The following is a 26,013-nucleotide window of genomic DNA, read 5'->3' as shown; positions in this document are numbered from 1 at the left end:
TACTGGATGCACACACAGCTGAAGATACAATAGAAGGAAGATACATGACGCATTTGATATAAATTAGTAAATATTGTGTCATAATCTACCACATAAGCCGACATAAAACCCTCACAGAGGGAGAGAGAGAGATGAAAACAGTTCTCTCTCTGTTAGATCTGACTTTGGTCGTCTGAATCCTCATTAAAAGGATTGGAGGATGGAGAGGACACATTACAATGAACTGAGCCGTAGGAAGTTGGACACCAGTGACCTCACAGGCCACAGTAATGATGTGAGGGGGAGTTTCCTGTCAGAACTACACCCCGCTGGGCATAGTACTTTTTAACCTGACCCAAAACACATTACCCAACTTTCTAGTAAGTTTTGAGTAAATGACCTTTGAAGCCATTTCGTCTTTTGACTTGTTGAAGATAGATTTTCACTGATTTGCACGCACACAAAAACATTTTCCTGCTCTTTCTTGTCAGGGCAGATGGAATAGGAAATACAATGCCCTTTAATATGACGGGGGAAAGAGGCAGGATTTTCTTCACCAACTGAGAATATTGCTTGTGTCTCCCCGCCTGCCCGTTCTGATTATGATGATGTATAAACTTCCAGCCGGGGGAATTGATGACACGAGCTGTGAGGACCATAGACTTGTGCTGGTTTCACTGTGTCAGAAATTGACATTGATGTTGAAGAGCCTCCGTTTCCATTTCCTCAAGGCCTCTGTGACGTGTTGAATGAGTTATCGCCCTCCTTGTGTTATATCTGACCTGCTTCACTGGGAGGTTTTTATTCCTTTATTTATTTTATTTCAGAGAATTCTTCCCATCTTCACGGAGAAATAACTTTTCATCCATCCCGCCTGCTTATGGAAATAACTTTGATGCCATCTCTGGGGCCGTAATATTCAACAAGTTATTACCTTCACATCAAAGTCCCCACCAGCATGAAAGGTCCATTTATCGATCCCTGAATAACAAACACTAACTGCCTCTTTTAAAATACACCATCAGTTAGTGGCGAAATGCTGTTAGTTTTAAATCACACACTTTCATTCCTAAGCATGAAAACCTACAGCCATCTAGTATTAATAAAGCAATTTATATGATATAATTTAATTTGTTGAAGTGTCTGCTGTGAAAATGAATCTCAGAGATGGAAATCAGAGAAAATGAAGATTTGACTGAACTTCTCTCTTTTGCACACCTCATCTGTAACTGACATAACCATAAATACAGTTAGTTATCATAGAGAGAACTGCATCATCTCTCCTATGTGTATTTAAGCATCCAGCAGTAACAAATCAGCAGAAATAAAAGTCATGTTTCCAGGATGCAAAATGTATTAAGCTTCTTTTTTTAGGCAATTGCCTTTAGTTTCATGGGGGTAATGTTTGATTGTTGCAAGTCAAATCTGATTACACTTCCCACCGAGTTTTAATCCATGGAGGCGTCAGAGAGCGAAGAGGAGCCGGAACCTCGTTAGATTGGTTTGACTTCAGTTTCAGTTTAGTTTATTTGCTCATTAAAATGATAAAATAAAACAAGGAGAAGAGACAAAGAATGCAGTGTGAAATCTTAAATGCAAGGGGGGGGGGGGGGGGGCTAAAAAAAACCATCTGATGCCAAAATAGAAAAGATAAAAAACACAACACTTAAAATGCAAAGAGACTCTGAAGAATTGGGCAGAAAACGAGGAAGCGTGTGCATGTGGCAGTGTGTGTTCAAAGAGAAAGAGGGAGATGTCTTAATGATGTTTTTTTGTGTTTTGTGTGCGGCAGGATGAGTGTGTGGGTGTTCAAAGAAACAGGAAGAAGATCTTTTTTTGTTGTTGTTGTTGATTATTTCAACCGGGCTAACAACTGTTCTCTCCTCTCAGGCACCAGAATCAGCACATTCACGCAGGCCGATCTGGCGTCACGCAGCATCCAGTACGTCCACACCAGCGAAGAAGAGAAACACGCCGACCAGTTCTCCTTCACCGTGTCTGACGGGACAAATGAGGTAAATGAGAAAGAAACACCTTAACTTAACAGCTTAGCTTAACATTTAGCACCTGTCACTGTGCTGTGCCACGGTCAGTCTGATGACTTCTCGCTCCCACATTCACACACACTAATATCACTCACTGGCTCAAATCTGTTTTATAAAAACTATATTATAACACTGATATGGGAGATTTAATGGAAATATCATTCCGAAAAAAATATTCCTGCATTTCTTTCTTATTAATTTATTAATTTATTTATTTGAAAACCATCCCGCGACCCCAAAAAATCATCTCGCGACACCCCCAGCAGTCCCGACCCCCAGGTTGAGAACCACTGTTCTAGATTGTTTCACAGTCAGTGAACGGCCACGACCAGGGCTTCCCGCCTGTTTCAGCCTGTGCTCCTTTAAAATGAACCAATGACTGTTTGTGAGCAGATGTCACAGGTTATGGCCACTGAGATCAGAAACCTTGCACAAGAGATGTTCAACTTTAATGGGACTTATAATATAAAATTTGGTGTAAGTTCAATAAAAATAAGTTAAATAAAAAGTTAGAAAATTAAAAAAGTCCTTCAGTCGTTAGCCTGAAAGTTTCTGTGAAAGTTTCAGTGAGTTTTTTGATCCATAGCAGAGTGATTCCCTTCAATATGAGAAAGAGATTTTATCGAATATAAATATATGAATAAATATAAATCAATTGTAGTGAACCCAAAAGATTTGAGAGTGAAGAGGAAGTGGCCCTCCAGTTCCTCCACCCCCCCCTCAGTTCGCCTCATGCATAAATTTGCCTTGCTAATCCCGACTAATGAGGACCACAAGGACTTGAGTAAACATGTGAAAAAGGTCATTTGGCCTTCACGCCTAGCTGACTGCAGTGTGTGGAGAACTTTGTGGCCGCTGTAGTGGTTTGTGTTTGTGAAGTGGTTTGGTGCTTTTACTTTTGTTAACTCCTCTCTCTCCAGTTTGGAGGCCTGTTCAGTTTTTTGACGTTGTTGTTGTTGGAGGAGAACTGCATTTATCATGAGGGGCTGGAATTAAAATGAGATTTTTTGCATTTTAAAGTGATATAAGAGCAGAATATTCTACTCTGTGGTGCGGTGAGATGGGATTGCTCAAGGGCACACCAGTACACAGTTCCTGTTTCTGCAGTTTGTTATTTGGGTTACGTCATCTGGGTTTTAAAGTTCCCATTATAGATGTGCTATCGTGCAGTATAGAAAGGGACTATATCCATTTATCTTGAGGATATGTTTGCATATTCATCACCATTGTGTCAATGCAATGCATTTAAAATAACATTACATATAAACCATGTCATTCTTTGGAACATTTTCATGAGCTAAGAAGAACCTTGTGACCTTGTATTTTTCAGATAATCCAATGGGTTTATTAAATTTAAATAATAGATTTGGGAGTTTTTTGTCACTGTAAATGTTTTTCCCGTTTATACTGGCTTTGAGGAAAAATCCCATCCTAAACCGTCTCCAACCTGAGTGATGGGGGACAATCCAGTCCTCATTCTGTGCAAAAATGCATTCAGCTGATGCTAATATGAGGCTTCAGCAGTGTGGGTATCCAAACTTACTCTGTTTTTAATACAGCGTTATGCGTGTAACAGACTCAAATGAATATGAACCTGTTAGAAGTAGAAGTCAGCCCATGGAGCAATACTTCATCATTCAGTTTATCTGGGAATTTCTAAATCACCAAATGTGGAGATATGTGGCAAATATAATCCTGAACTTGTCTTTGATGCACAAGTGATGTTTCCTGGTAAATGAAATAAGCATTGTTCTCTCAGAGAGATTAAAGAAACAGAACTCAGACTAATATTTTCCTTCAGAATGGATTCACATTGTCGTGTGTGTGTGTGTGTGTTTCCTCCAGGTCGCCCAGACCTTCTACATTACCATCAAACCAGTGGACGACTCCCTGCCTCTGCTCCAGGTCCCTGGCATGAGGGTCCAGGAGGGTGTGAGGAAGACCATTACTGAATTTGAGCTGAAGGCCACTGATGCAGACACTGAGGTGAACAAATCCCGGAAAATCTTAAGCAACTGTGACTGTTTCTTTATGCATTTGTTTATTTAGTTGACTTCCAATCAACACTTGGTGATCAGCAGCTGAGCCAGCCAAACTAATACATGTGAGCTGTTGTTCAAAAAGACAGCTTTTTCTGGTAAAAACTCTTCAAATCCTGTTTTCAGATGCTTGAAGGAGAGTCTTACTGTTAATCCCATCAATCTGTAATTCACAGTTCGCTCCAGGAGTGATTATGTGATTATTGCAATTTCCTGTTTTGGTGGTCGAGCTTTCTGAGAGCCTGACTCACCTACTTGGCTGCAATTAGAGATTTTCTTCATCTCTTCGAAGGCCTTTCAGTAGCCATTAAAGAACTGAGGGTATCCAGCTGCAGATTATATTTTCAAGTAGGGGGCACAACTATAGTGACAGCAATTTGATAATGAGAGCAAGAGAGTTTCATTAGGTTGAGAAAAATCCAACCTGTTGTTCGTCTTCAACAGATTTCCCCCTTTTTATGAATTATAATAAACATTTTATAAGCTGTATGATTTTGAAAAGCTAACACTTAAAGATTTCCACTGCTCGTCTTGAACTCTCGTCCATCCAGGCGGAGTCCATCGTCTTCACCGTCGTCCAGGCTCCTCGCCACGGCACCATCGAGCGCACAAGCAACGGCCAGCACTACCGGCAGACCAGCACCTTCACCATGGACGACATCTACCAGAACCGCATCAGCTACAACCACGACGGCTCCAACTCGCTCAAGGACCGCTTCACCTTCACTGTGGCCGATGGCACCAACCTGCTCTTCATGGTGGAGGAGGGCGGCAAAGAGGTAAACGTGTGTAGCACGCTGTCATTTTTACAGCAGCGGGAATCTGCAGTTAGACTGTGTGTGTGTGTGTGTGTGTGTGTGTGTATGTGAGTGTGAGCTTCCTGACATTTTTATTGGTAGATGATTAAATTAGCAGAGTTGGGGCATTCGTGGGTGCACGTCTATGGGTGTGTATGTGCGTGTATTTGAAGGTCAGTGTTTGTGTGTGTGTGTGTGTGTGTGTGGGTGTGTGTGTGTGGATAGACACTGCTCTGACCTTTTTTATGACAGGAGGTGTGAATCAGCGTTTTGAGTGTGTGTGTTTGTATACTTCTATCTTTGTGAGGACTTGGTTACAAAACTGGAGAGTAAGGACACTTTGAAAAGTGAGGACATGCTTGGAAAGTGGGGACATTTAGAATTAGGACATATTGGGAAAGTGAATACATTTTTTTAAAGGGTTTGTTTTTTTGCCTTTTTTTTTTTACTTAATTAGATATAACAGTGAAGATAGACAGGAAATGACATGCAGTAAAAAGTCCAGCCAGCCGGGAGGCGAACTGGGGACTTGCTGTTCAGGGCATTTAAACCCATGTGGTCTGTGCCTTAACCACTCTGCTGTTGCCCTGGAAAGTAAATACATTTTTGACAGAGGACATTTTTGGAAAGTAATGACATTTCAAAAGGTGAAGGCATGTGTGAAAGGTCAGGATATTCTTGGAAAGTCAGGACATTGTCAGACATTTTCTGACAAGGTAAGACATCTTTTTTTAAATAAGACACTTAAAAAAGGAGGACATATGTAAAAGGACATTTTTGAGAAATTAGGATCTTTAGAAAATATTTTTAAAATGAGGACATTTTGAAAACAGGAACAATTATGGAAAGTTAGGACATCTTTTGAGCATGATGGCATTTTTGGAAAAAGATGACATTTTGAAAGTGATGTTATTCTTGGAAAGCAAGGACATAATTGCTTTGTACGCCATGATATGAGGCAGTGCCATTTGAATAATTTTTAGAGGCCTGGGGAGGTAAAACTCTAAACCATTTCACAAGAAAAAAGCAGAATCAGAGAAAAGCCTGAAAACGTAAGTATTAGAATTTGGTATTTTCCTATTTCCCACCCTGATTCATCCTGCAGGCCCTTTTGGTCCAGTGGTTATCTTCTGGACTAGACCAGAAGCCCCTGGTTTAGAAGGTATTAAAGAAGGGTCCTCACAAGGACAGAAGTATGAGAATCTGTGTGTGTGTGCTGTTAATGTCAGCTTTATGGTGGTAGTTATGAGCAAGCTTCAGGGTGAATTGACTTCTCTGCTTGTCAATTTAGCCATCCCTCTCAGCCGCCCTGCACCACCTGTCTCTTCTATTAGTCCATGTGATTAAATTGAATGACAGCAGGCAAATATTGATATTAAACATCACACACACACACACACACACTCCTCAGGCCTGTGTTTATTATCTTCCTATCACCTGAGGACATTTGCCTCAGTGGTCACACGTGTGTTCGGCAGCTCCGATGATGGTTCGTGGCCTTAACGCTGCCGGTGTCTGAGGTGAATTTGTTCCCACTGGAGCTGCCCTGTTATTAAATAATGTATGAGCTGCTATAAAGTGCGTGGATGAATGCATCTTTCAAAGGGCACATGTCAAAGTTGGCCTTAACAGTGTCTCATGACAAGCTGCTCCTCACGCTCCGCGGACACAGTGTTGTAACTGGTAATATTGGAGCAGTTGATCTGATTTTGAGTTTGATGGGGGACGAATCAATAAAGTAATAACCTATAGAGCTTGTTTTTGTGTTGATGAAGTTCAAGAACTGGATACAGACTCAATGTTACTATCCAGGACACTCAATCTGCAACCACAAAACCGCAGAAACCTGAGGGACAGATCCATCTCAGTACCTGGACCAATAAAACCAAAATTATTTCCACGGTGGTTAAAAAAAATATGCTTTAAAGAGAATAAAATGTCTTAAAGGTCCTATATTTGACACTTTTCCAGTGTTTTATCTGAAGTGTTGATATCCATAAGAAGATATATTTGTGGTTTAAGAACCATCTCAGTGTGTGGTTACTGCTTTGTTGTGACATCACAAAGTTCCAGAAGTCCTGACGGCTGGTTTTAAGGCTCAGTTTCTGAATACAGGCTGTGTGCATTTCTCTGTGGACTGAGGCTTTGATACTTTCACAGTATTAATATAGAACCTAGACCTGCTTTATAATCACAAACACATGGACATCTACCTTTAGACTGGATGGGACCTTTAAGTGGTTAAAATCATATCCACCATCTTTAAAAACGTTTATCTTTATTTGATTTTCCAGATAGTGACGGCTGCTCCCCAGAAGTTCAAGATTGATATTCTACCAGTGGACGATGGCACACCACGTATTGTCACCAACCTGGGCCTGCAGTGGCTGGAATACATGGACAACAAGGTACAAATCTTCCCACTGCATGGTCACATTTTTATGAACATCTTCTCATATATATTCTTCTGTTTAATGGGGATGTTTAAGAGCTGTGAAAAGGGAGCAATGGGCCTAGTGATGGAGATCTTCATCTAATATATTAACTTTAATTGGTCACCAGTGGAAGGCTGGTTTCTCTGGTTGCCTGTTTGTTGCTCATCAGACTAAATAAAGTTTTTAAACGTGTATCCAAGAGAGGATCTGAGAAACACAACTGTATCATAGCAACACATGAAGTGTCTTTGAGACACGAGAGAGAAGCGCTGTCACTTTGTTCATAATATAATTTACTTGCCCCCCCTGCTGGTTTGAAGACCTCATCACAGTGAAAACCATTACTTTCTATGGATATTGTAAAAATGTCACATCAGTCTATGATCCTGAGTGTGGTCTTCACTGAGGCAAATGATCATGATGTGAAACTCTTTCTTCAGCTTCTAACAGTTATAAAGGAAGCAAAACTTTAACATTTTATCAGTTTCATGATGGTGAAGTAAAAAGTCTTCCAGGGGAGGCAGAGCCCTGTTCAGCAGCAGGGACAAGTTATACAGCATCAACTAAAAACACAAACCCCAGCGTTTAGAGCCAAAGCTCAATTGCCCTTAAAAAACATAAAAAACATGCTCTTGTGTTGTATGGTGGAATTCTGTTTTTCTTCCACAGCATGTGGTGAACTTACAACTATCATACAGACCTGAATCCTTTTTCAGTTTTAGGTTTTTAATATTGGTGTACCTTTTTTTTAAACTGAGAAATTGTGACAGTGTTTTAGAAATGATGTTGTTATGAGCTGAACCTAAAGTGATGTATGAAGCAGATCAGAGGTAGATGATGTGGATACTTCTTCTGATGCCAAGAAAATGATTTAGAACAGTGATTTAGAAAGATACAAAACCACCAACCACAGCTCAGTGGGTGCAGAGAATGAAGCAGGTCTACATAATGAAACAAATGACTGAGAGTCTACTACCGACAATGCTTTTATACAAGGGTGGATTTGTGTTACACAATACCTGGGTGTTTCAGTAAGTGAGATGGATTGTTGTAACAAAATTGTGTTGTAATAATTGACTGTCACGGAAAATGTCATTGTTATATTCCTCTATAAATGACACAGTTTTGCTGCAAATGTCTCCCTTTCAGAAATATCTGTTTTTCTACTTATTTATTTTAATTATTTTTATGTGTTTCATCTTAGTTTTTATGGTATGAGGTCCGATGACGGGTAATATCTTGAGTAAAATAAAGTTAAAAATGAAATAAAAAGTTTTTAAAAAAAAGAGAGAAATGGTATCGACACATAACAAAAAATGAAAATAAAAAGTTGTCTTAGATTTATCAATATAAATGTCAACATATGGTAATGAGACTGATTCACAGCTGCAGACAGAGATCCAGAAGGACATCTCTGCTCCAGGTGGGTGTCACTTTGGCAATTTCTCCCTCAAGTGCACTTGAATGAAAACAACAGCTGAAGATCAGTCCCTTTACTCAACGACTCACTCGAGCTCTGAAGAAGTGACACGTATGTCAAGATCTTAATCTGCATTAAGTTTGGGAAACCACTTCATAGCGTGGGCAGCAAAACAGAGTTCACATCTGACAGCTCAGATCTGAAAGTCTTTATTTATCCAGATCCGTCGCAGCAGTTGCAGAAGAAAAGTGAACTCATTTTCCTTCAGGCTGTAGATGATGTCTGTGATGTAAAAACAGTCATGTGAGTAACTTCTGTTTCATGTCCCTCAGGCCACCAACCTGATCACCAAGAAGGAGCTGCTGACCATGGACCCCGACACCGATGACGGACAGCTGGTCTATGAAATCACCACTGAGCCGAAGCACGGCTTCCTGGAGAGCAAGCTCAAACCTGGCAACCCCATCACCACTTTCACACAAGGTACAGAGGCTCCGTCCCTTCATCTCTCACTGGTGCTAATGTGTCATTTCATAAGCATAAAGTTGAGTAACAAATATTTTTATTATTCTTCATGACCACTTAGATGTATGTTGGAATTTGGGAGTTTGGGAACCACTGCTCTTAGGTTTAGACCTAATTTCCCTCCCTAATATTTAAAGTCACCAAAGTCAGTGGTGGAGAAGGAGAAGAGCTGAGAGGTCAAAAACTTGACCCCAGATTCCTGCCCCCCCAGTCTTTTCTTCTCTGAAAGTATTGTTCTAAGGCACCTCAGCAGCTGTGCGAGTGTCTCTTTTTCTCAGTCAATTTGCAGTTGGAATCAGCTGCGTTCTCATCATGAGCCTGCTTATCTTCACCTCTGGGCTGCAGCCAGGGATCGATGTCAGCCCACTTTTGTGAAGTGTTGATCCTCTAGGCTGGAGAGCAGCTCGAAACAGTCGCTTTGATGTGTTGCATTCGCGATTTGGAATTTGTAAACATAATTTTCTTAATGATAGCAAATCCAGTAACTGAAATAAACCTTTACCCTGAGAGAGTAAAGAAATATGAATTAAGGAGGTGAGATTCACTCGTACAAAGTGTCTGTCAACATGATCTCAACTGTTAACACTTACTCTCATACTCGTTCTTGTTGTTGTGTGTCTGTGTGCACGCATTTTAAACCTGTGTGGACCAGTTTAGTGCTGTTTTCTGTTCATTATTGGAAGGATTAGTTCCTGACTTCCTGAAGGTCATTGAGCAGCTGTCTAGCACCGGGACTCTCATCCCTTTTTTTGGCTTTCAGCCCTCAATTACAAATTATTTTCTTCTCCCCAACCTCCTTTGGAAAGTAGAAATGAGCACAAATTGTGAATCAGTAATGACTTTCATCTTCATTTTCAAGTGTTCTTTATTACCTTCAATGAATAGAAAGAGGCTGCAGGCTGCAAATTATAGAATCATTATTTCAGAGAAAATACATTCTTCACAAAGATTTTTATTACTAAGACTTAATCCCATAGGGATCTCTGTGGTCATCCCTCCACACACAGTGAGGTCAAAGTGACATGTTGTGTGATGCATGATAGATTCCTTTCATCCCTTTCATGACCTGAAATGAGTGTAAAATAATAACTGGATCAGTGAAATAAAGGAATTCAGTGTTTGATCTTTATTAATCTGACCTTGTTCCTCTGTAGCTGACATCAACCTGGGTCTGATCCGCTATGTGCTGCATCAGGAGAACGTTCAGGAAACCATGGACAATTTCAAGTTCCTGGTCAAGGACAGTAAACCCAATGTTGTCAGCGACAACGTCTTCCACATCCAGTGGTCCCTCATCAGCTTTCAGCACAAAAGGTTTGTATCATGTGTGAGGTGTTCACCAAAGCTAACACCTGTTGGTTCATCGTTTACATCTCCTCTCTCAGGCTTCTTTCTGGAGCTCTTGTGACAACAGGTCAGTGAGCCAATCAGAAGAGAGGCTCAGATCCTCTCTTCTGATTGGCTCACTGTTTGCTGAATGATCCAATAAAAAGTATAGCAGATTTCAGTTAAACACTCAGAGAAACCAAATCCTGTAAGGAGTGGTGACTGCTTTGTTGTGACATCACAAAGTTCCAGAAGTCCTGACGGCTGGTTTTAAGGCTCAGTTTCTGAATACAGGCTGTGTGCATTTCTCTGTGGACTGAGGCTTTGATACTTTCACAGTATTAATATAGAACCTAGACCTGCTTTATAATCACAAACACATGAACATCTACCTTTAGACTGGATGGACCTTTAACCATTAGTCAGTAAAGAAGCTCATCACATTATTTTTTAAAAGTCATACCAGTCTGTACCAATTCTTGTTCTTGTTTTCCTTTTAAGTGAAATAATCTCTCACTTCCTCTGATTGTCCTGCAGCTACAATGTGAGTGAGAAGGCAGGCACGGTGGCGGTGACGGTGAAGCGAACAGGTAACCTCAACCAGTACGCCATCGTGCTCTGCCGCACCGAACAGGGCAGCGCCACCTCCACCAGCAGCGTTGGATCACGTCCAGGCCAGCAGGACTACGTGGAATATGCTGGACAGGTAACCTTGAATTTTTATTGTCTTTTATTGTCTTAATGTTGTTGTTGTTGACTCCTGACATCCATTTATCTCGTTTCCTGCTTCCATACAGTTTTGTTTTTTCTGCTTTGAGTCTTTTCTCCTGTAGCGTCTTTTTTTTTTCAGCAGTTGTCAACAAAAACATTATTTTATTTTTGATTAATGCTTCTGCCGTTGCCTCCGTTCACAGGTTCAGTTTGACGAGCGCGAGGACACCAAGGTGTGCACCATAGTCATCAATGACGACAAGGTGTTCGAAGGAACCGAGAGCTTCCACGTGGAGCTGAGCATGCCCGTGTACGCGCTGCTGGGCGGGAACACCCGCGCCATGGTCAACATCAATGACACTGAGGACGAACCCACTCTGCAGTTTGATAAGAAGACCTACCACGTCAATGAAAGCATCGGGTTCATTCACGTCCCCATTGAGAGAAAAGGTGACAAACCCTGTACAAACCGAAATGGGGGGGTTCTAACATCCCTGTTCAACTCTCTGTTAGTTTCTTCTTTTCACATGTTTGACATATCTGCACATATATTCCATATCTGCTCCATGCAGCGATTCTTTAAGGCAGATGGTGATGTATTCATGCTCGTTTTCCTGTTTGAATATTTGAAGTATTATAAAAAACACTGGCAGACAGTTTGTGGATTTTTATTTTTTAATAATTTACTTCTGATTCAGTCTCACATGTTTTGTATCTTTGGGATCTTGACGAGAATTTAAAAGCAAGAATCAATTTTGAGCAACACTTGACTGTAGAGTATCACCTCAGTGTTTAAAGGGTTAAAGGTTAAAGTGTGATGCACATCAGCTTTCAATGGCAGTTCAGTTGCATCAGGTATTTAAGACTCAACTTGTAGCGATTTATCATAATCGATTAGTCAATTGGCAGAAAATTAATCATCAAAAATCATTGTTTTTACACAAAAAACAAACTTTTATGGTGCCACAATAAACTGTTGACCCCCAAACAAAACGGAGATACACAAAGCTCCCCTCATATTTAGTCATTTAGTCATTTAGTCATTTAGCAGACGCTTTTATCCAAAGCGACTTACAGAAAGGGGAACAATCAAGGTTAAGTGCGATAAGAAGTGTTAGCGCAGCAATAAGTGCTAGTGACGATTCTTTAAGTGTAGATTTGTCATGTAGTGCTAGGAGAGAAGGTGCTCTCTGAAGAGCTGGGTCTTCAGGAGTCTTTTAAAGGGAGAGAGGGACGCCCCTGCTCTGGTAGGAAGTGGTAGTGCGTTCCACCAACGGGGGACAACGTGAGAGTATCAACACAGAAATGCTGCTGTTTATTTTAGAGCAGTACAAAGCTGTATTTGTTGAGTATACGGGGACAGAGCAGTGACTCCCCCCCTGCCTCATCTCCACTCAGGTGACCCCTCCAGCACCGTGTCCGCCCTCTGCTACACCGTGGCCAAGTCAGCCCAGGGCAGCAGCCTCCACGCTCTGGAGTCCGGCTCCGACTACAAGAGCCGCGGGATGACCAGTGACAACCGCGTCATCTTCGGCCCCGGCATCAGCATGTCCACCTGTGACATCAAGCTCATCGACGACAGCGAGTACGAGCTGTCTGAGGAGTTCGAGCTGGTGCTGTCGGACGCCTCGGACAACGCCCGCATGGGTGACGTGTCTGTGGCCAAGGTCGTCATCGATGGACCCAACGATGCATCGACTGTCTCTCTCGGGAACGCCACCTTCACCTTCAGTGAAGACGCTGGTAACGGCTGTTTTCTTACACTTACTTATTAAGTTGCACTCTTTCCAGATGCAACAGTGGACATGTAATGATGTCCATGCTGAAATTAGGAAGCAAAGAAGAGTTAAAGCAGAATTGTCTTTGTAAAGCAGTGGTTCCCAACCTGAGGACCAGGGTGCACCCGTGGGCCGCGGAGGTATTGTAAGTGGGCCGAAAAATCAATTGCAAAGCAGTACAATTTTGTTGAAAAGATGTAATTATAAAAAAAATAAAAAATATAAATACTGTCTTAAAATGATAATAGTAACTTACATGTTGTCACCAGGCGGACCACAGCGTACACTTGTTTGCTATCTCAGTCTGATTGTGTGTTGAAATATTACATCCATGGAAAAAACTGGAGCAGCAAAATGCACAGCTGGGAAACAACAGGAAGAACTAAAAGCAGCAAAGAGTCAGAGACAGACGGTGAATCGACAGGAGATCTCTCCTCTGTCAAACAACAAAGGAAAACTGAGCTTCTCCTGCTTTCGGTTCGGTCCTGATGTTCAGTCGTTATCATTAAAGTAAAAAGTGCTCTGAGGAGGTAGTATTCATCCTGTGTGTTGTTACAGGGTCGGATGTAGGCCGCCAACATTTTTGAGATTTTTCAAGTGGGCCATGAGCTGGAAAAGGCTGGAAACCACTGCTGTAAAGAGATGTGTCACAATTGCTACATCTAAAGGTGTAACCATTCATTTCTTAACAATAACACAGTCTCTGTGACTCCCCACCCTTTCCTAAAAAATCACTACTCAAGAAACAGAATGAAGGCCTGAACATCAGCATGTTATCTGTAGCAACAGGATTTTTCCAGATATACTGAACATCACAGTGTCAGGATGCACAGGACTGACGGTAGCTTCTTATAATAATTAACACAACCAGCTCAGTCACACTGTCCCACTGTAATTCAATAGATTCACTTGTAGCAGCATTTTAACTTGAAAACGAATGTCACATATTGCTCAGTAGAAACATGTGTTTCCTTTGAAGCCCTGCTGTGAAAGCCCCTCCCTCATCACCTCTGCACCGAGCCTCTGCTCTCTGTCTGTCCAGCTCTCTCTGCTCCTGTTGTGGTTCTCTGACACGGCTCTAGTCCTGAATAAAGGCATCAATCATGCATCATTGAACAGTCAGCGCAATTAGTCACTGCAAAATTAGCTGCAAAATTAAGTTACTCAGTCAATTTACTCTGCTGCTATTAGTTCTGGACTTAAATGACTTTAGAATTGTGGATGAAAGCGAACCAGTTATTGAAGGTCACCAGATTGTCATTTGTTAACCTTGACAAAACACCTCAGGATACATCTGCATTTTGAAAATACAGAAATCCTGATACTTTACAAACCATTTTCTTTTTTTTATCTCCACACCTCAGGTACCATTGAAATACCCGTGCTGCGCCACGGCAGCGACCTTTCCTCGCTGACGTCTGTGTGGTGCGCCACTCGACCTTCAGAGCCCCCCTCAGCCAGCCCGGGGGTCGACTACATCCCCAGCTCCAAGAAGGTGGAGTTTAAACCTGGGAAAACTGAGGAGGTGAGGAGAGAGACTCTGCAGCACGCTGTCAGACTGATACACTCCGTCCTCTCTGACACATGACAACAACACTGGACACTTTTAAAAACTGGCCTTTTGTTTTTTTAACAGACCTGCAGTCTGACCATCATGGACGACATCCAGAATCCATCCATCGAGGGACCCGAGTCCTTCGTGGTCTTCCTCAGTTCTCCTCAGGGTGCTGTGCTACAGGAGCCCTACGAAGCCAACGTCGTCATCACTGACACCTTCCAGGACAGTACGTCCACACCAGGGACCATGTGTTCACAATGTTTCATTCATTTTTATTGACCTTTGTCTTTTGATAGAGATTAGACTTTAAAACATTTACTTCAAATCAAATGTATCAAAACATCGACTTCAAATCAAACTTGTCAACTAAAAAATATGAATCTCAACTTTTATAAATGAATATTGACCAGTATTTATTCGTAGTTCTCACAGCTACCATCCATTCTCTCAGTTCCCAGCATGCAGTTTGAGAAGAGCACCTACACTGTGAAGGAGAAGGATGGCGTCCTCCGAATCCCCATCATCCGTACCGGCGACCTGTCCTTCAAGTCGTCGGTGCGGTGTTTCACCAGGACCATGTCTGCCATGGTGATGGACGACTTCGAGGAGCGGCCAAACGCTGATGAGTCACGCATCACTTTCCTCAAAGGAGAGAAGGTAGACTGGTTTTTATCCGTTTGTCTGTTTGTCTTTGTTGTGACTTGATCATTAAAGTTTATTTGTTTTTTTTGTTTCCCAGGTGAAGAACTGCACGGTTCACGTCCATGACGACTCTGTGTTCGAGCCTGAGGAGGAGTTCCAGGTGCATCTCGGTACGCCGCTGGGAGACCACTGGAGCGGCGCCATGGTGGGCGCTAACGACATCGTCACCATCACCATCACTAACGATGAAGATGGTAAGCAGGAGCTCGGTCACCTCCACAGACTGTATATGAAAATGGGTCTGAACAGTGAAGCCAGTGCTGAAGAGCCTCAAACCTGCGTTCTATCTGATGACCATCAGGGGGCGACTCCACCAGTTGTAAACTGAAGTCAGTCTATGGGAAAATGACTCTACAATAAAATTGCTAAAAAATATTTTAAGAAGTATAAATATAATACAAATATTTACACTGTGCAATAAATAAAAGTGGAGAATAAATCCACTGGAGTTGTTCCTGAGGTTCCTGAGCTCCTCTCTGGTGAAAGAGCCCCATCTGTGGCGCCATCTTGGATTTGAATCAACAGCTCTCTAAAACAGGTTCAACAAAAACTTCATTGGAAGAACGTTGTATTAGTTTGATCTAAGTGTAACTGGGTGGATCTCTTGTCCTCTCTCTCCACCTTCTGCTCCTCCAGCTCCCACCATCGAGTTCGAGCAGGCGTCCTATCAGGTCAGAGAGCCTCCTGGGCCGGACGGCATCGAGGTGTTAAACATCAAGGTGATCCGTCACGGGGATCTGGACCGGACCTCCAAGATCCGCTGCAGCACCCGGGACGGATCGGCCCAGTCTGGAGTGGACTACAATCCCAAGAGCCGAGTGCTCAAGTTCATCCCTGGTCAGTGCTGAAAACTGTCATGTGACAAATCCTGAAAAATCCTGAAAAACAGCTGATCATGTTGTGTCTTTCAAACGACATTAATGTTTGTGTGTTTGTAGATCTGTTAGGTTGGAGGAGAGACGTGTGAGTGGGTTAAATATCTGTGGCTTCCTCATTTCGTAGGAATGGACCACATCCTGTTCAAAGTGGAGATTCTGTCCAATGAGGACAGGGAGTGGCATGAGTCCTTCTCATTGGTCCTTGGCCCTGATGACCCTGTGGAGGCGGTGCTCGGGGAGATCACTATGGCAACAGTGACCATTCTGGACCAGGAGGCTGCAGGCAGCCTCATCCTCCCTGCCCCACCTATTGTAAGAAAACTTTAATGCGTTTACTGTGCTTTAAACCGGTCGAGGCAGACGGCCGCCCACCCTGAGCCCGGTTCTGTTGGAGGTTTCTTCCTGTTAAAAGGGAGTTTTTCCTCCCCCCTGTCGCCAAGCGCTTGCTCGTTGTGGGAACTGTTGGGTTTTTCTCTGTAACAAAGTAAGGTCTTGACCTTACCCTGTAAAGTGCCTTGAGATAATGTATATTATGATTTGGCGCTATACAAATAAAATTGAATTGAATTGAATTGAATTAAAGAAATAATGGAAGCTATGACATAATCACTGCACACAGTCTCTCTCATATTTTATAATAACAACACAGAGATATAAAGACACTAGAAGATGTGCAGGTTTTTGACTTTGCTTTAGTCTGTTTCCTGCAGCGCTGACAGCTCAACATGTGTGTAGCACGTACAGAGTCTGGCACTGGAAACGAGAAACATCTCCACTGCAGGCAAAAATCTCCTCTAATGCATATTCACAAACTCCAAAACAGCAGCGGTAAACAAGTGTGATCATTTTCCTTCAGGCGTTTGTCTACAGCTTCTACATTTTGTATCCATTTAACCAGAGGCACTCACAATAAATGCATCAGTCCAGCTGCGCTCATATACCACTAAAATATTAAGCGGTGGGTAATTTTGCCCCAAACGCCTCAGCAGGAAACTCATCTCCTGCTGTGTGCGTTCTACTCCACCAAGCTACTACCTTAATAAACAACAACATCCTCCTCCTCCTCAGGTGGTCTCGCTCGCTGACTACGATCACGTCCAGGAGGTGACCAAGGAAGGCAGCAAGAAGACTCCCTCTCCTGGTTACCCTCTGGTCTGCGTCACCCCCTGCGACCCCCACTACCCAAAGTACTCTGTGATGAAGGAGCGCTGCGAAGAGGCGGGAATCAACCAGACCCAAGTTCACTTCTCCTGGGAAGTGGCGGCACCCACTGACACCAACGGAGCCCGGTCCCCCTTCGAGACGGTCACAGACACCACCCCGTATACCAGCGTCAACCACATGGTGAGTTGGTCTATTCTCATTGTCTCCCCTGGACTCAGAGAATGATGACTAATGTTTTTTTATTTCTGACATTTATGATAGAGAAAGTCCAGAACGTATTTTCTAGATTGAGAAGATAACTGGAGGCTTGTAGAGCCAGTTTAGATCTCACACATCAAAAAGGAAAGGTGATTAATTAATTCAACTCAAAGATAGTTGATGCTAAATTCAGTTTATTTTAAAGGTGCTGTTGAAGGACACTGTGCAGTGTGAAACAGAAATGAAGGAGTGACTCAGCAGTGGATGGAGATTGAACAGCTACATCCTGGAAAACAAACATAAAGTATAAAATCTTTGAAGTAATAGTTTGCTTATTAATTAATAGGCAGTAGCAGTAGAAAAAAGTGTTGGAAGATTAATGTATAAAACACACTTAATAGAGCTAAAGCATCAACCTCCACGGCTGAAAAATGAAGCAAACACTGACATACCAAACCCTGCAGTTCCTCTAATGACCACTGGAGTCTGGCTTCATAGACTCCCATGTTAAAATTGGTTTTGGTCTTTCCAGTGGATTTGTTGACAGTAAGAAAAATAAATCAGAACAACTCTCATATGTTTCATGAGGCTCACTGCTCTCTGCGTCCTCTCCTTCATGGTCTCCCTCAGGTCCTGGACAGTATTTACTTCAGCCGTCGCTTCCACGTTCGCTGTGTGGCTCAGGCCAGGGATAAAGCCGGTCACCTCGGAACCCCGCTGAGGAGCAACATCGCCACCATCGGCACAGATGGCTCCATCTGCCACACGCCTGTTACCACGGGAACCGCCCGAGGCTTCCAGGCTCAGTCCTTCATCGCCACACTCAAATACCTGGATGTGAAGCACAAGGAGCACCCCAACCGGTGAGTGGTGGTGGGCGGATGCTGGATTAAAGGCTTGACCAAAACTTGATGTATTGTTTGTCCTGTTGACGTCTCTGTGTCTCTGTGTAGGATCCATATCTCAGTGCAGATCCCCCATCAGGACGGCATGCTCCCCCTGGTGTCCACCATGCCTCTGCACAACCTGCACTTCCTGCTGTCAGAGTCCATCTACAGGCAGCAGCACGTCTGCTCCAACCTGGTCACCCTCAAAGACCTGCAGGGTCTGTCCGGTCAGTCACACACACACACATACACACACACTGACACAAACTTCGGAAGGTGATGATACACACAAGGATAAATGAAACAATAACAAACCAGATTAAAGAACGTTTCCTCCTGTGAGAAGCTCTGTTGTCACTATAAGTCATGTTGAGCTCTGTTCTATGGAGATTATCTTCTACAGAAATATTCTTTCTACAGTTACTTGCAGTGGAACTCACTGTCTGCACTTTTCTTATTCTCTGTGACCGTGACACAAAGATTGTTTCAACTAACATTAACTCTGACAACGTTCCTCCACAGAATCCGGGTTCCTGGATGACGTGTCCTATGACAGCATCTCTCTGGGGCCGGGCTACGACCGCCCTTACCAGTTCAACCCCAACGTCCGGGAGGCCAAGAGCATCCAGCTCTACAAGCACCTCAACCTGAAGAGCTGCATCTGGACCTTCGACGCCTACTACGACATGACGGAGCTGATCGACGTCTGCGGGGGCTCCGTCATCGCCGACTTCCAGGTACTTCCTGACCTACACATGGTCAAAAGAATGATGAGGTGCCACAGTCTCACCACACTTTCTGTGTTTATGAATGTGTTTGTGTTTGTTCACATCAATTATGCATCTGGCCCCTGGTCTTAAACCTAAAGATGTGTAGTGGTTGTTTTTCAAGCTACAGTGAAGCTTTTTCTGCTCTGGGGTTTCAATCGAACCTTGTTTTATTCTGAGAACCTTTCACTCACGTTGGCTGAAAAGTTGAGACCGACAATCTGTTCTTGACTTTGGAAACAACACGCCACAAACACATGAATAAGCTGTTAGACATTGTTGTGTCAGCTGCTTTGGAAACAGCGTGAAGTGTAATCAGTTGTTACTTTGCTCAAGGCCGATCTGCCTGCTCAGCTGTTCTCACTCATCTCCAGTTTCCTAGAAAATGAACTGAAGGTCTAATGAGAGTAGGAAAAAAAATGTTTGTCTGTTTATCTGTGAGCATCAATCATAGGTGAGATCATTTCTGTGTGAAAGAAACGTTCTCATTCACAGTGATGCTCAAATCCTGACATGACCCTCTGAGGGGCTCCATCATCCAGGTTGAGAACCAACATTAGAACTTAATTGCTTTTGTTCTTCCAGGTTCGGGACTCGGCTCAGTCCTTCCTGACGGTGCAGGTTCCTCTCTACGTGTCCTACATCTACGTGACGGCACCGAGAGGCTGGGCGTCTCTGGAGCATCACACCGAGATGGAGTTCTCTTTCTTCTACGACACCGTGCTCTGGAGGACAGGTCAGGACTGAACACAGCCAAGAAACAAAGTCAGATGTTAAATCAGTCCTAATCTCCCATAATGCACCTCTCCTGGATCTGCATTTATCCATTTCAGTTCAACCAAGTCTTTGTGTTACAAAACAATATCTGTAGAGTCTCAACCATGTAATTATGAGAACATTATCTGAAGCTTTGTAAAGGCAGTTACAATGAAGACTGAGCAGAAGTTCAGTGCACATGAACTGTGAGGTGATATTTCAACATTAATACGATCATCATCTATAAACATGATGCAGTCGTGTAAATGCAGTTGTTTCATAATCATATTTAATGATCATTCTGCTTCAACTTGACTGCACATGTACAGTATCTACATTTGCTATAGTATATAAATGTAACAAAATCTCACTGATGTTGCTCTTCTGCTCTGACCCTGACCCCTGACCCCTGACCCTGACCTGACCTCCGCCCTCCTCGGCTGCAGGTATCCAGACTGACAGCGTCCTCTCGGCCAGACTGCAGATCATCAGGATCTACATCAGAGAGGACGGACGACTGGTGATTGAGTTCAAAACACACGCCAAGTTCAGAGGTCAGTTCACAGGAATAACCGTAGCCTTGAGTCTGTTTGTTCTTGTATCAAAACAAATTTCAGCTGCAGACAAATGCACTTTGTGAGAAGACAAAGAACCACTGAGGAGTCTGACGTCTTCAGTGCCGGTCTGAAGCTTTGGATAAAAACTAATTTCTTTGTCTGATTTTCCCTCCTGCAGGTCAGTTTGTCCTCGAGCACCACACTCTGCCGGGCCACAAGTCCCGCCTGATGGCCCCCGACCACCTCGGAGGCATCGAGTTCGACATACAGTTGCTGTGGAGCGCGCAAACCTTTGACTCACCATACCAGCTATGGAGGGCCACCAGCTCCTACAGCAGGTCAGTAGATCCACTCACAGCCATGTGACCGGAGGGCGGGGGGGTCAGCTGAAAACTTCTGTTGTCTTAACGTGAATCCTTCAACAGGAAGGACTATTCTGGAGAGTACACCGTCTTCTTGATCCCCTGCACCGTCCAGCCCACTCAGCCCTGGATTGACCCCGGGGACAAACCTCTGTCCTGCACGGCTCACGCTCCAGAGAAGTACGTCCCGACACAGCCTGTATAGAATCATAATGCACAGTCTCAGGTATCCAGAGGTGCAGCCACAGTCAGCTGTTAACTGAACCTGAACCACTCTGCTGCACTTTGTCAGGTTCCTGGTGCCGATCGCCTTCCAGCAGACCAACCGGCCCGTTCCCGTGGTCTACTCCCTCAACACGGAGTTCCAGCTGTGCAACAATGAGAAGGTGTTCATGATGGACCCGGCCGCCGTTGACGTCTCTATGGCTGAGATGGACTACAAGGGAGCGTTCTCCATGGGTACGACAGGAGGTTTAGTCACTGAAAACCAAGAGATTCTTATTGATGAACAGCAAACTGCAAAACATTCCTTACTGACTTTACTCACTACTTCCATTTCACTCTGTAGTGTTTTTTCAGTTTTTTCTGTTTCCAAACTTTTACTGTATTTTTTACCTCATGATCTTCACAATGTCCCCTGCTAAAGAAAAGCTGTTTAGTCTGTGATGTCAGTACTTCAAACCCAGCAAACCATCACAATACTGATATGATTTCCTTATTTAAGCCGCAGGGCGGGAAGGTTCGAGTCTTTCTTGCGGCATGAACTCAAATATTTGTATCCCTCTGCTGCCCCCTGCAGGTCAGACGCTATATGGCAGGGTGCTCTGGAACCCTGAGCAGAACCTGAACGCAGCCTACAAACTGCAGCTGGAGAAGGTGTACCTCTGCACCGGCAGGGACGGATACGTCCCTTTCTTTGACCCCACCGGGACTCTGTACAACGAGGGGCCGCAGTACGGCTGCATCCAGCCCAACAAGCACCTCAAACATCGCTTCCTGCTGCTGGTACTGACCTTTGTTCACATGGTTGCAGAGCTGTATTCAAAATGCAGGACATGTCTGAAATATCATTACCAGCATCATGATGACATATTGAACATACTGAGGAGTCAGACTGTGTAACCAGATAAAGGCTGGGGGAGAAGGAGGATAGAAAATTAATGGTATTATAACATTGGTATACTGTACATTTCCATAATAATAATAATGATACTAATAATAATTCCATCAGCTCAACAACAGTCATGTCACCTGTCCCTGGGGTTATGCCTGCACACAGAAGTCTAACCACCCAGGCCTCCCGCCCCCATAAAACCAACACCGCACACGTCTCCCTTTTTTTTTTTTTTTTGTTTTACCTGCCACACCAGTCTGACCAGTCCCTCCTCTCACAGCGATGGCACCTGATTATTTGTTCAAAAATATTCAAAACCTGTGGCTTATTTAAATCACTGACCTCCTTCACCAGGCAAATCAGTCGTCGTTAACAAACCATTTTTCCTGCAGCTACATGATATTGAACACCTTCTAAAAGACTATACTCCAGAACCAAAAAGTATTTGTAACTTCTTAACTCAAATTAGTAAAAAGAGCTGCACCTGAACGCCTCATGTCTACACACAGTTCAGAGAGAAGTTTTCCAAACACCAGCTGCAGCTGCTCTGTCCTCTCTTCATGTTTCCTCTGCAGGATCGGAAGCAGCCCGACGTGTGCGACAGATTTTTCCACGATGTTCCCTTCGAGGCTCACTTCGCCTCAGACATCCCCGAGCTGCAGTCCATGACGGCCATGCCGGGCGTCGACGGCTTCACGATGAAGGTCGATGCTCTCTACAAGGTGTGTCACAGGGCTGAGCAGGAGTTCTGCAGCTGCTGACAGATGTGACTGATGCTGCAAACATTTACTTTCTGAATTTAATTTGCTGTAGATGTAGTTTTCATAAGGAAACAGACCAAACATCTAATTGTTTGTCACCATGAGCTCACTGACCTGACCTCAGTTTTAATGTTGAGGAATGTTGTGTTACCTCCTTCAGGAGGAAGAGAAACCTTCACTGTGGCGACGTGGTGAAGAATCTAATGTTATATTTCCCTGATTTACGTTCATGGGTAGTTGGATTTGGAAGCATGAGCTCGATATGTTGTGGTTTTTGAGCCTCTTTTGGCTCATTGTTTTGGGTTTTCAATACACAGCTTAAGTCTTTGGTTCAGTCACCGCTCCGAGTGCCACAGAGCAGCAAACAGCAGACAAAGGTTTAACTCAGCTGCTAAAGAGCAAAAAATCTCCCTCAGGAGCTGGTGGAGAATAAAAAAAGAAATAAAAAGAGGGTGAATAATAGACTGATATTCATCAGATGGATACAGACACGACTCCAGGTGGATGCGTGACAGGTTTTCCTTATCAACTCACGACCCTGTATTTACAGCCTGTTTCCTCATTTAATGCAGGTTTATGAGCCTTTTTAATGAAAAAGGAAATTCTTAATTTAATGTGGGGACATATTTAATTTTGTTTAATTTATCACGGAAATGAATTTAGATTTACAGTGTATGTGGTGATTTTCTCAATGGCCTTTGAAGAAATTAAATGGAAAATAATGAGTCCATTGGACAGGATCCAATTTGGTCGATTGCCTGTGACTGGGGGGCGGCGTGACTCAGGAGGTAGAGCGGTCCTCTGGTATCAGTCCCACCCCCGGCTCCAGAGAGTGTTGAATGTGAATCAGGTGCTTTTATAATGAATCAGAACCTAAAATAATGGCGCAGTACCCCCCCTCTCTCTCTCTGTTGATTGACAGGTGGAGGCGGGGCACCAGTGGTACCTGCAGGTGATTTATGTGATCAGCCCAGAGTCGCGGTCCAGCCCCAGGATTCAGCGCTCGGTGACCTACCAGCTGAGCCGGCCCAAGCGCGACCTGGTGGACCGCAGCGGCCGGCTGACGCTCGACGAGTCGCTCATCTACGACAACGAGGGCGACCAGGTGAAGAACGGCACCAACATGAAGTCGCTCCGCCTGGAGGCCGGGCCCTCCGCCACCTTCAACGCCCACGTGGGCAGCTCGGTGGGCGGGGGCGTGGCCGCCGTCACCCTGCTCGTCCTGGTCCTGCTGGCCTCCTGCTTCTTGTTCCGCCGCTGCCGACGGTCGGCCAAGAAGAAGAGCAAGAAGGCTCCGAAAGCCCACGAGGAGTATCCGCTCAACACCAAGGTGGAGGTGTGCATGGACAAGTGTGTGGAGAAGAACTTCAGCAGCAAACACTGCACGGTGAGGAACATCAACATCCTCAACCGCAACCAGGAGGCCAGCAGCAAGGCCAAGGTCAAACAGGTCAACCTGGAGGTCAAGCTCCACAACAGCCTCAACGACGGCACTGAGGTCTGAAAGACTGACGGGGAAGAGGAGAGGAAGAGGAGAGGAAGAAAGTAAAGTTTAAAAAAAGGTATTTTCTAAAAGAAAGTTTGTACTTAAGGAGCGAGATGTTTGTTAATGTATTTTTATACCACTTTGAAAAAGGGAAGTGTGTGAAGTGCAGACAGCTACACAGCGTTTTAATCATTTCACAACTGGGCTACCTCAGGAATCCACCAACCAATCAGCTGCATGAAACAGCCAAAACATCTGCATCCCCTCATCCAGCCTCCACCTGAAACCCTCCGTCTTTTCACTGCTCTTTACTTGACATTTACGCCCTCCTCAGCACCGACACGGTGCCTGGTAGCTCAGACACCGGTGATTGTTTCGACAAAGTCGCTTCTCTGCTGTATTGAGTCACTTCACTGCTGTTAACTGTCTCTGCTGTCGGCTGGGAGTCGGTGTGGAAGTGAACTCCACAAACACTGGAGCCTCGTCTACACCGACCGCAGCTGCTCCTGACTCCTGTGAAAGTATTAAGCACGTTACAGTGTGCTGCTGTGGCCTGAGGCTGAAAGAAACAGAGTGTAAATAATAACTAAATGAATGATACCTTTTCAAGTGCAATTATGCCATAACTTTTGTTGATCTTTCCCTCATGAGCAGGACCTTTGTTTGCATAAAAAGAAAATTCACGCCTTACTTAGAGACATTTGTACTGTCACAATAAACAAATTCTTTATTTTTTTTGTTAGTACTGTTGTACTCTGACAGCTGCCAATATTAAGTGCCATGCAGTATTTTCCTCATGAATTTAAAACGAATCATCCAAAGTGTTATTTGTTTTTTTTTCCAAGAGCGAGAAAGTGGAAATTTCCTTGTGACAAATCAGACGCCACAGAAAAGGTTTCGATCCCGTCCACACGACTGAGTGCGTTCGCCTTACTCCTGTTCTAATGAAAAGAATCACTTTTTAAATGATGTATTTTGTAAGAGATGTGTGTCTATCTGCCTTTGTTCTGCCCAAAGACTCTGAATCCGTCACTTCTTCTCTTTTATTTACACCTCACTTTTTTTTTCTTCTTCATTTATGTTTTATTATCTTACGCTCTTATGATGTATTATGTTACGCTCAGCTACTAATGTACCCATGATGTTAAGGTTACTGTAATTTTTAATTTTTAATTTTAAGTGTATGACACTGGATGGAGAGCACTGCAAAAGAAAAAAAAAAGATGTTGACAGGTCTCCATTTCTCTCCATTCGTCTCTTTGATCCACTTCTTTCGTCTTCTTTCAACTGTGCCTATCAAACAACATCGGAATGAGGGAATTCTGGGAAATAACATTATATTTTTTTGGTGCTATTGTTTTGTGGAAAATAACTATGATGCTTTCAATATGATGCCTGTATTTGGTGCCTTTTTTAGTAATAAAAAAAATTCTGAAACCCGCTACTTTCCTGTATTTAATGTTTATTTTTGACTTTTTTCTTCTGTTCAGCTGCACTCTTCTCTTTTCTTCAAGGTTTTTACACAAATATAACATTCTGTACATGTGCTGGCTAAATGTCATGACTAGTCATGTGGCGTTTAGGGACAGAGAAAGTAGGAATTCTGTCTGAAACTGACCAATAATATTTATCTTTGATAAAGTGGGTTTTATTTTCCTGTGTGTGATGGATTTCTGAATTTAAAACCAAATGCTTCAGGTACGTAAGTCTTTAAAATGCTGAAGACATGTTTTAAATACATACACAAGCTGAGGATTAAAGGGAAAAT

At 43.5% G+C, this 26,013-nt stretch overlaps 1 protein-coding gene across 2 annotated transcripts in view; it reads left to right on the top strand.

Moving 5' to 3' along the window:
- The window catches only part of fras1 (Fraser extracellular matrix complex subunit 1), a 245,665-nt gene extending 219,976 nt beyond the window's left edge, over positions 1-25,689 (top strand). Inside the window, exons 47-73 of one of the 2 annotated variants that reach the window (XM_071483970.1) lie at positions 1,870-1,994; positions 3,870-4,010; positions 4,615-4,842; positions 7,155-7,268; positions 9,048-9,198; positions 10,395-10,554; positions 11,104-11,272; positions 11,481-11,727; positions 12,676-13,020; positions 14,420-14,580; positions 14,692-14,839; positions 15,065-15,270; positions 15,353-15,509; positions 15,952-16,152; positions 16,318-16,505; positions 17,262-17,537; positions 18,186-18,418; positions 18,509-18,660; positions 18,965-19,179; positions 19,795-19,945; positions 20,412-20,519; positions 20,701-20,860; positions 20,948-21,064; positions 21,177-21,343; positions 21,684-21,889; positions 22,574-22,720; positions 23,682-25,689. In XM_071483970.1, the coding sequence (XP_071340071.1) occupies positions 1,870-1,994; positions 3,870-4,010; positions 4,615-4,842; positions 7,155-7,268; positions 9,048-9,198; positions 10,395-10,554; positions 11,104-11,272; positions 11,481-11,727; positions 12,676-13,020; positions 14,420-14,580; positions 14,692-14,839; positions 15,065-15,270; positions 15,353-15,509; positions 15,952-16,152; positions 16,318-16,505; positions 17,262-17,537; positions 18,186-18,418; positions 18,509-18,660; positions 18,965-19,179; positions 19,795-19,945; positions 20,412-20,519; positions 20,701-20,860; positions 20,948-21,064; positions 21,177-21,343; positions 21,684-21,889; positions 22,574-22,720; positions 23,682-24,263 (5,255 nt within the window). In that variant the 3' untranslated portion in view covers positions 24,264-25,689. Of the gene's footprint in view, positions 1-1,869; positions 1,995-3,869; positions 4,011-4,614; positions 4,843-7,154; positions 7,269-9,047; positions 9,199-10,394; positions 10,555-11,103; positions 11,273-11,480; positions 11,728-12,675; positions 13,021-14,419; positions 14,581-14,691; positions 14,840-15,064; positions 15,271-15,352; positions 15,510-15,951; positions 16,153-16,317; positions 16,506-17,261; positions 17,538-18,185; positions 18,419-18,508; positions 18,670-18,964; positions 19,180-19,794; positions 19,946-20,411; positions 20,520-20,700; positions 20,861-20,947; positions 21,065-21,176; positions 21,344-21,683; positions 21,890-22,573; positions 22,721-23,681 lie in introns of both variants that reach the window. The other variant, XM_071483969.1, reaches the window with a different exon arrangement.
- The last annotated feature ends 324 nt before the right edge of the window (positions 25,690-26,013 follow it).

Source organism: Trachinotus anak, unplaced genomic scaffold (genome assembly GCF_046630095.1).
Source record: "Trachinotus anak isolate AG129_WGS33_773 ecotype Australia unplaced genomic scaffold, CSIRO_AGI_Tana_v1 ptg000008l, whole genome shotgun sequence".
In the NCBI taxonomy this organism is placed as follows: domain Eukaryota; kingdom Metazoa; phylum Chordata; class Actinopteri; order Carangiformes; family Carangidae; genus Trachinotus; species Trachinotus anak.
The sequence above is the reverse complement of the archived record's forward strand: the minus strand, read 5'-3'. Positions and strand labels throughout refer to the sequence as shown.